Source organism: Halichondria panicea, chromosome 2 (genome assembly GCF_963675165.1).
Source record: "Halichondria panicea chromosome 2, odHalPani1.1, whole genome shotgun sequence".
NCBI lineage: Eukaryota > Metazoa > Porifera > Demospongiae > Suberitida > Halichondriidae > Halichondria > Halichondria panicea.
In genome coordinates, this window is record NC_087378.1 from 6425364 (window position 1) to 6435729 (window position 10366).

Here is a 10366-nt window from a genome sequence, read left to right on the forward strand (position 1 = left end):
CCCATGAAAAAACAAATATACTAGGTAGTGAATTATGTTCGCAGGTATCGCAGTTGACACTATAGTCACACTTTGTTCTTGTACCTTAATAACAGCAGTAGACAACAGAAACAGCATAACACTCATAACCTACATTGCACAAAACTCAAGAACTTATATACGGAAACATACTCTAGAATGTTCTACCTATAGTTCTCTAATGTCAAAGTTCAGGCAGCAGCTACAGTTAAGTTCTAGAATAATCTAGATTATACAGTCTAAGTGAAGAGTTCACTTAATCACTACACTTGTGGTTTACCATTTGACTTCTTCTAGGAAATTATGGACATAATGGAACACTATTATTAACCCGAGGCGCGCCGCGGCACCACGGGTTATAGTAGTCAGTCAGTCAGTCTGTCTGTCTGTCTGTCTGTCTGTCTGTCTGTCTGTCTGTCTGTCTGTGTATTCTGAGTCTACTCACCTGGATGCGATAGCACTGTGTTTATGCCATGGATCGCCTCAACACAACAAGGTAGATCTAGTAGTTTTAAATTTGGCAGATTTTGATGTTAAAGCTTGGTTGTCCAATAAAAGCTAGCTATACTACACACGGCCTTTATTCGAGGCACCCTACGTATTAACAGCTGAAGTGATCCCGTACCAGGAACAATGGAAAAGGGTCGCTAAAATAGAAAGCTAGAATTGTGTCTGGCTTGCTGTCTCTGTAGCAGACTGCTAGGAGCCATATTCTCTGAGACTCCAAGCTTCTTTGCTGTGATCCACAGTGCATATAACTCAGAGCCAGAGGAAGCAAATATGAAGTGGTCAGGCCGGACTCATAAAGGGGGGTCCGGGGGTCCTCCCCCGGGAAATTTTTTTGAATGGTGCTTGCTGGTGCATTCTGGTGCATTTTGAGTAATATTTAATGAATTTTAAAATTGACATTTTAATTGAGACAATCACAAAAATTAATATTGGTACAGGTATATGAGGTTGCACCTAAAATTTCTGAGACGGTGAATGATACCGGTTTGGAGAGGCACCAATGTGAGGACACTGAAAGGAACTCAATTACAGTTTGGTGAGAGACATTTTGTTTTGGCTAGCAGCTAGATCTGACACTAGATAGTCTGTCCTGCGGTACTACTAGTTCTATTACAGTATCTAGCTATTACCAGCACCGTTGAGTAACGATTATTAACGACCGTTACCAAATAAATAAGTGAACGCAAGAAAAGTGGTCAGGTTTTGGCCTGACCAACCTGACCGGTTCCGCCGGCCCTGGTTTAACTATAAATTCAGCATCTGTTTTATTGCTCCTGAGTTGCTGTGCATGCTAGACAGCTCAGTCATACATCACTACATGCACTGCATTATATATATCTGGTTTCTTAATCATGTCACCAGCCCGCCGAGGGTTTGCACTTTAGTGCTCTAGTTGTTGTTATGAATAATAAGATAAGAATATTTTGCCCCACGAAAATTACCCTCTATACGGTAAAACACAGGACTGGAGTAGGGGTTAGGTTTAGGGGGTTATGTTTGGGGTTAGTGGATAGGGTTAGCTTTATAATAGTGAGGATGTTTGGGGATGGGTTACGTTTAGGGGTTAGGGATAGGGTTAGCTTTGGGGTCAGTGTTATAGGGTGGGTTATAGGTTTAGCTTTTATATAGGGCGGGTTAGGTATATGTAGGAGGGTTATAAGGGTGGAGGAGAAAGAATAGGGTTAGCTTAAGTTTAGGGGGTGAGGGTGACGTTAAACACGACTCTTTAGTAACAAAATTAATATTGCACAACATGAGACAAGAGACACTTATAATTATAGTTCTACACATACATGCAATGTATAGTATCATTATAACCAGGCTCCGGGGGAGGTTCTATCCGGTGCACTCGGATCAGTGATGCAATAATGCTCTCGGTTGAATAATATACACTCGCTATACGCTTGTACATTGGCTGCGTACATATAACCTCTTGAGTATTATTACATTATATCCTTGTGCACACATTATAAAACACTTGCCTATAGCTACTGTATATATAGACTAAATTTTTGTGGTTGAAAATCTGACCACGAATATTTTACCCACGAATAAAGTGACCATGCCTACTTTTACCTGCAGTGCAAGCAGCAACCACGAAAATATTATCCACAAAATGACTAAATATTGCTCAAACGAATATTTTGCCCCCCAAAAGTTACCTGCTATATTGTATTAAAAGTGTGATACAAATAATAATAGTAATTACTTAAAGCAAAGGTGACAGTGTCCCAGTAAACCCATGTGTTGTGCAGTGATCATGTCAACATTCCAAGGAATTACTTAAAGCAAAGGTGACAGTGTCCCAGTAAACCCATGTGTTGTGCAGTGATCATGTCAACATTCCAATGTCAAAAAGGCACCATTAATTTTTAACCCATGAATGCACATAATTATTGCAGGTCAAAAAAACTGTTATATTAGATCTGGTCTCTAGACTCTATAGCTATATACATCTAGAGCAAGCATATATAGACAACCATGCATGCAATTTTCTCCTGCACCCCACCCCCTAATTTTGAGAGTCTTGCTATGCAGTGAATAACTCAAAGCAGTCATGCATTAGACTTATAGTCTACAATAATGTTCTCATGTGATTGATGTGAACTGCTCTAAATTTATTCATGATTCATGTCAGCACATTTAAGACAAGCCAAGCTATCTGCACATGCACAAGTCCTCATGCATGGCTTGATTTGCCTGAGTGTATAGAGGGAGTTGATGGCTATATTATAACACATAATTATAGTATATTTAGTGTTAGTCAGTATACCAGGAGTGTATGAATATTCATGCACTCCTCCTGTCAGTACATATTCTATCTATTCAAGGTCATAATTATATCAATATTCTTACATGTATATAGTTATCAGATGATTGTCGTGAAGGGTATAAGATATTTCATACGAGTGAATCATTCCTGGTAATACATGTAATTTTAATTATAGTACACATAATTCAGCAGCAAATTCATTGACTACAATATTAAAATGCTCGTGCTCTATATATGAATGTATTATACAATGACGTATCAGCTTTCATTGCTAATAATCATTATTATGTTATCTGATGATTGTGTACTGACATCATGTATCATGTGATTTTCTGTTCTCTCTGTGTTCTCAACAAATTATGTGTCGTGTTACATGCACTGTAACTATACTTTAATACTTGCATGGTGCAGTGTGCATGTACCCGGCTTTAACTAACTGTATGTATATGCGTCACTCTATATACTACATGTATATACTGTTCAAAGCTAAAGCTAAATAAAGGTCCAACAGAAGCTATAAAAGTGAATCAGTCCAATAAAAAAAATTTTTAGTTTTTTGTACAAAGATCAAAGGAAAACTATGCTAACAAATGCCATATACTAGGATCTAAAATTGTAGTAACCACAGACCGTGCTCTATTATTCTGTGGTTGGCATTTTTGGTAGTTAGAGCACGGTTGGTGGTCAAAATAATTCAGCCATAGAATTTTATAATAGCTATACAACCGCTCCATGATTGCAATACGAGTACAGCTAAGTGATTCTATAAGCTTCTAGCAATGCTATATATCTTGCAAACAAAGGCTTTATTATAGAGTAAAGGCTAGTTTTGCTTACCAGTACATTGAAGGTCATTGCAGTCTCTCCAGAATCAGGAATAGCAAAATCTGTTCGTAGAAGGTTGCTATTCTATTTAGTAGTTAGCTCTATCTATACTGGAGCGATAGCTATTAATTGGTATAGCTGCAAGAAGCTGCAAACTACAAACTAGTTAATGCACTGTTTTATGCTCGTGCATTAACTAGTACCCGAAGTATAGATCTACAGTACATATAATAGCACATAAATAGAAATCAGTGCCCGCGCGGGCCCATATATGCATGCATGCATGCATATTATCCCCATAATTATTTTACCCCATGAACACATGGCATTGCAGGTACGGCAATGTTCCCCGGCAAGTCTAGACTTGTGAGTGCCGGTACCAGTGCAGCTAATACCTTTCCCAGGCTTGCTATAACAGTGATAAAAGAAGGTCGCTTATACAAATTAACGTCAAAGAGGCAAAAAGGCAACTAATCTAAAGGGTTTGAAGTTTCAGAAGAGATACTGTGTGCTCTCACCCCACTCACTCGAGTACTATGAGAGTAAAAAGGTAACTATGCTGATATAATTATATACTATATTTTGTGATTAACTGGCAAAACATCTTCCTCCCAAAGTTAATCAAGCATATTGAGATGGGTCTTAGGCCCAACAATACATATTTGGTTGAAGACATCAAAATAGTGGAGAAAGTGCCTTATGAAACTTTTCGAAAACCACATTGCTTTCAGGTGATAAATGTGGGATACCTGCATGCATGTATATAATTATACATAACAGATCGGAAGTAAGGAAGAGGTCATGTACTTCTGTGCTGGGTCTGAGGAACATTGTCAACTCTGGATCAATGCATTTATTAAAGGTTGCATTTGATTTATATAACATACAGAATTAAAGATCATAATTATATTCTAATAACTTAGCTGCTTTTGAAATGAGAGAGAACAAACGAGAGCCATCATACCACAACGGTGCTTTTGGACACACTATGCACAACCGCTGGAGCTGTTGCAAACAGAAGGACAGAAATGCTGAAGGGTGTGAGAGCAGCACGGCTTGTTCTGCCCATGTGGAACTTCAAGATGAAGATACCGTATCTCTAGAGAGGTGACGCAACAGCTAAGCAGTGTCGTACAAGACCACTACACTTTTTGCATGCATTAATTTTATCTTCAACAAATGCAGCCTCGAGTTCAATAAAGGAATCGATTATAAGCCTGGTCTACTTGATGCCGCCACTGACCGACACTATTCAATTCAGAGTGCAGGTATATATGGGAGGTGATTCCCACCAAAATATGATGAATATTTTTTATACTGTAATGACAACCATGCATGCATTAACACTGTCTTACATGCATTTACACACAATAGAAAGTGGGTATGGACAATCACCAGGTATGCTGTTGAGTTATCAATTATATATAGATATACCCATGCAAAACAAGTGCACCTTTTATTGTATATATAATTATAGCTATTAGTCGCCAAGGCACTGCAGTCTCAGATAGTGGTGATCAAGTTTCTAAGAGGGTATCGACTAGTCTACAAATGGATTCCAGGGATTCTGGACTTCCAGTAAGCTGCCTGTGTACATGGACTTGCATGCAGTCATTACATCACATTAGTTTTGCTCAGACTTCAGCCATCATGATAATTACTGAAGAGGACCTACCGATACGTGTGAGTTAAGCCCCAATTATTATAACACTCTATTGTACGGGTGGCCGATAGGGGTCACCCGCCTCTGCTTGCCGCCAACTAATATCGAGAGCGGTAAATCAGTTACTGCCCGCGGCAAAGGGTCACCGCTCCATTTAGCTGCGAGCGGTAAATGAGTTACCGCCCGCGGCGAGGTCCAAAAGTATCTGGTAAAGGTATGTGTTTCTAATAAGAGCACACCCATGATATTCTAATAAGAGCGCATGGGGATTTCATCACTGTGACCCTGAGTACTATGCATGGTATAGTACTCCAGGACTTACAAATGAAATCCCTGTGCATAGTCTATGCTTTGTGAAGGTCCTCTGGGATGTGTAATAATTTAAAAGTTCTCCACACAGATGCTGCAAACACAAGGTGCGCTCTTCGAGATATCTTGCGATTTTTACCACTGGCGGCAAGGTTTTTAACCGCGGCGGTTCATGAAGGCGGCCACTCATTTACCGGTCGTGGATAAAGTCGCTCTTTACCGCTCGCGGTATTTTCGGATGGGTTAAGGAGTCAACATTCATTTACCATTCGCGGGTAGAGAAGGTGGCGACCCTTTATCGCGCGCGGCATAGGAGGGTGGCAAGCGGAGGCGGGTGACTTCTATTGGCCACCATACTATTGCCTTTTGACCTCTGAGATCAAAAGAATAGTTGGCAATATGATTATGACATATTGCACTGTGGTCAGTCCTGTATAATTATGACCGGCAGAAAGTTGACCTTTTGGTGAGTTTCCCACCTCCCAACCCAAACTGTCAAATCATTGCTTTTTAGTGACTTATATTAAATGTCATTCCTACAAAAGATATAAGGTGTACAAAAAATTATACAAGTAAAGGACATGCAGTCTCTCTACTGTATACGTTTTTAATGATATTATTGCTCTTAAAAAACTTATATACATTTTTAATGATATTATATTGCTCTTAAAAAACTTATTTACATGTGCATGAAGTTACTGAAAGGGTTCTGTATACTGATATCATGCAGGCTGCAAGCAAGCACTCTCATTCAAGTGATTCGACTTCAAAGTAGTGTTTCGAAGAATTTATGACTCAGCCCAAATAAACTTTTCGTATATATACTAGCTATAATTACGATCATTTAAAACCTTATAATTATGCACATTGTATTTGATTTACACACTTTTATTACAATTATATAGTCGATAATTTGACTCGTTCACACAACCTGATCGACAAAAGAAGCAAAATCAAACTGGAACAGACTGTAGCGTAAAAATATTGTCCTTAAAAACAGCGACGAGAGACAAGAATATGTCAACAAATGCATGATGGAGGTGTGTGCAGTGTGCATGTGCATGCATGGGAGTCGGAGAGAGGTGTAAACCTGCATAATTATAATACTTATATAGGACTATATTCTTGCAGGATATTCTAATTATGCTGCCTATAATTATATTACTCAAATTTACAGTCACTGCATGTACATGAGAGGTGATGATCATATAGAAAGAAAGAAGAACCGAAAGAAGGGTGGCTTGACAAGTTGTATAACGTACTGACAGCTAGACATGCAGGTATAGTATATAGTGTTATGATGCCGTTGAGTTGGATAAAATACAATAATCGTATAATGGGACAAAGATATGAGTTTTGCATGGTATATATATATAAGTTCGTATGTTATACATTCGTTAAACTATACATGTGTTGTGTCAATTGTGTGTAGAGCAATGGCGCTGTGACGTCGCTTTCATACAGTAGAGGTGCATGTGTTTCACTTTTGCATGCTACATCTGACAGGAAATTTATGTAGCTATAATTTTATACTACGATCAAAGCCGCTAAAAGAACCATGCAGTCATGGTACGCAAACGCCCTCTACTAATGCACCATATGTACAGTATTTAACTATGGTCACAAGGGTATGCAGGAACTAGAGTGTATATGGTGACCAACAAGGGTCAAACGTTTCACTCAGATGAAGATGGTTACATCATAACAATTAATTCCAGAGCTAGATATAGGGGGCAGTGAAAGAAGACACTAAGATTACACTCCACCATGGTGTAGCACCCCACAGTCCGTATGGACCCTTTGAATTTGATGAAGGACTTCAACCAGTGTCACCCATTATCCTACTATGTCCTGAACCAGCTAACACGATATTTCTCAAGCCAATAGAAGTCACTTTGCCTCACTTCATAGCGTGTGAAACTCTAGAAGATTGCAATAAAAGACTGTCATTTTCAAAAGCAAGACATGATAATTTTCGAGTTGATAACAGCTGCAAAATTTACCAGTTCGAGACGGTAACAGATGGGAATGTTGTTCATACAGGAGGAGACAATACGATATGATGCTGCAACATTGTACACACAACACTGTTGCTTCCTCTGTATTCAAGAAGAAGTCTTTGAAGATGACACTATATAGAAACGCTTGTTTCTCACTTCATCAAATAATAGTTCCCTGGTATCGAAATGGGTACAACTACAAAGTTTACTACTGCCTCTCCTACCAACTGGAGACTTGTAACAAGGTACATGTTTTTTTTTTTTTATTTTTTTTTTTATAATAATTCAGCATATATAGCATAGGATAACACAATTAGCTAGTATAGCTAGATGTAAAGTGCATCCTAAACAGAAAATATTTAAATACACTGACAGTAACAATATCTTCTATATTGTACTTACTAACAAGTTTATTCCATAAAGTTACAGCGTGTGGGAAGAATGAGTATTGGTACATTGATGTTCGAGATCTAATTGGTACCAGGGAGAGACCATTAACTGAGCGGCTATTGTAGACAATCTCTCTTCTTTCAACCGGTGGGTTGGGAAAGTCTATCATGTCATGAAAAATTTTGTACAAGTGGCACATTTTTGCAACTACTCTTCTTGTCTCCAGACTTGTAAGGCCAGATGCTGACAGCAGTTCTTCCTGCTTTAGATCCCACTGACCCAGACACACTCTCATGGCAAATCTCTGTACTTTTTCCAGGTTTTCTATATCACTTTTATAGTGGGGACTCCATACTTCTGAAGCATATTCCATATGTGGCCTCACAAAGCTTTTATATAGTTTTAAGAGAGTGGATGGAGATGCATTGGTTGAGAACCTTCGATAAAGTAGACCAATTAGTTTTCTTGTTTTGTTACAAATGGTAGTAATATGAGGGTGCCAGGAGAGATCATCAGATAATGTGAGACCCAGATATTTGTAATTTGGAACTTGTTGCAGCAAGTTTTAAATAATGACTGATACAGGGTGCACATGTAAATTATGTATAATTATGGACAGCTTAGAAATATGTATATATACATGTAGCAGCTTTTTAATGATTTATATAGCATAATACTTTTTTCACAGACAGTTTATGAGCAGTTCCCAAACAAGAACTACATCAAACGTAGGAAGGCTGTGCTATTCGAAGGGCATCAAAATGTGTTGAGGATACAATTCAGTACTGCAAACTTACCTGGAAATTGGGGTCTTCAGTTAAGCAAACACAAGGAACCAGGTTAGACAAATACAATTAGCCGGAAGTACACATTTTATGCCTCAAACCTAGTTATATAGGCGGAACTCAACCCTAGACGCTCACGTAGGTGAGCGTCCAAGGTTGAGCTTTGCCCATGCAACACTATAGCCCCAAACCTTGATTTTATGGACTGGCTTTTGCTATAGCTATCACTTACAGATTACAGAAGGAGAACTTTGTTTCTGGGGCGATCCTATTAAGAGAGATATTAAAGAGCTCTGCAGAATAGGGGTTTATCCACCCAGAATTCCTGTTCGTGTTACTTGTGGGGAGTTTGTGAGAGGAGGGGTGTTTACCACAATCTCGTTCTCCGGAATCTGTGGAAGAGTAGAAAGCGTTAGCAGGGATTTCAACCTTGAATTGACCAAGCCTCAACCAGCACGTGAGCTTCCATTCAGTTTTTAATGACCTGGTTGTATAGCATGATCATCACCATGCACCCATTGTACTGTAACCTGCAGATTGTTGCCAGGACGATTAATTCATATATACATGCCTGCATAATTATACACATTTTAGTTGCTTCTCTCGGACTTGATGAATATGAGATTTTGAAAGACGAGTTACAAGATAAACTTTATGAAAATGCAAATAGTATCAGCTGTGAACGACTGGCTTTAGCTTTGTATTCAGAATCGTCTATTCAAAAATGCCCATACTTGGCCCAGGACAGCACAACTAGAAAGAAAATTAAATCATTTGTTTCAATTGCAAAACCAAATGGGTGTTGTATTTCATTGAGTGAAGATGAAAACTTTCGTGCTAACTATGCGATTCTCACAGAAGCTCTCGATATAGCAGATACTATAGATCTTCACTACACAGAAGTGATAAAGAAAGCATTAGAACTATCAAAATCCAGAAAAGGTATGTGCCATTAGTGATTTCTGCACGATTTCTCTACATGATGTTATGCATCCTATATATACTGCGTGTAGACAAATCTGGAACATTGACAAGACAATCACTGTCTGTTTCAACGCTATCTAAATCACCTTACTTTAAATAAAGATACTATAAATATGCAAGCATTCATTCAAGTGATTCAAGTGATTCAACTTAGTCATAACTCAGCTCAGTAACGTTTCAGCTATAGGTAGTCTAATAGTGAGCTAGAGTACTTATAAATGTATTGTGCAAGTTTACGTTTCATTTTTTAGCATCTCATGCGAGCACATTTTTATACAGTGTCATATAATTATTCTATAGTTGCATCATTATCGTGTTGCATGTGATGAGAAGGGAGAGAATGTAAGGAATGCCAAGTGATCTGTCACGGCAAAAAGAGCAGAATCTGCTAAGGGGATGCTGCTACATGCAGTATAATCATAATTATAGACTATAATTATATATATATATATACATTCATGCATGCATTTAATTAATAATGCCAAATCGAGTAATCATGGGCTATGCACTATACAGTGGAACCTCCCATAACGGACCCTTCTACTAGAGGACAACCTCTCTGACACTAGCCGCTATGGCACAGACTGAAATCACTATCAGTTATTCTTAT

The 10366-nt window shown here is 38.5% G+C and overlaps 1 protein-coding gene across 3 annotated transcripts; it reads left to right on the forward strand.

The window, feature by feature from the left end:
• The first annotated feature begins 630 nt into the window (after nt 1-630).
• On the forward strand, nt 631-10044 carry LOC135331414 (ras GTPase-activating protein 4-like). Of its 3 annotated transcripts, XM_064526558.1 has the most exons (15): nt 645-1063; nt 3960-4175; nt 4243-4356; nt 4406-4487; nt 4549-4732; nt 4811-4893; nt 5000-5023; nt 5103-5203; nt 5264-5308; nt 6328-6637; nt 6775-6877; nt 8676-8826; nt 9007-9229; nt 9367-9714; nt 9786-10038. In XM_064526558.1, exons 3-10 carry the CDS (start codon nt 4261-4263, stop codon nt 6370-6372), a joined length of 660 nt encoding a protein of 219 aa, XP_064382628.1. In that variant the 5' UTR covers nt 645-1063; nt 3960-4175; nt 4243-4260; the 3' UTR covers nt 6373-6637; nt 6775-6877; nt 8676-8826; nt 9007-9229; nt 9367-9714; nt 9786-10038. The 3 variants fall into 3 exon arrangements, 1 of the variants encoding a protein (XP_064382628.1); XR_010393003.1 differs by having other exon boundaries at nt 631-866; nt 966-1063; nt 5103-6637; nt 9786-10044; XR_010393004.1 differs by having other exon boundaries at nt 631-806; nt 966-1063; nt 5103-6637; nt 9786-10044.
• The last annotated feature ends 322 nt before the right edge of the window (nt 10045-10366 follow it).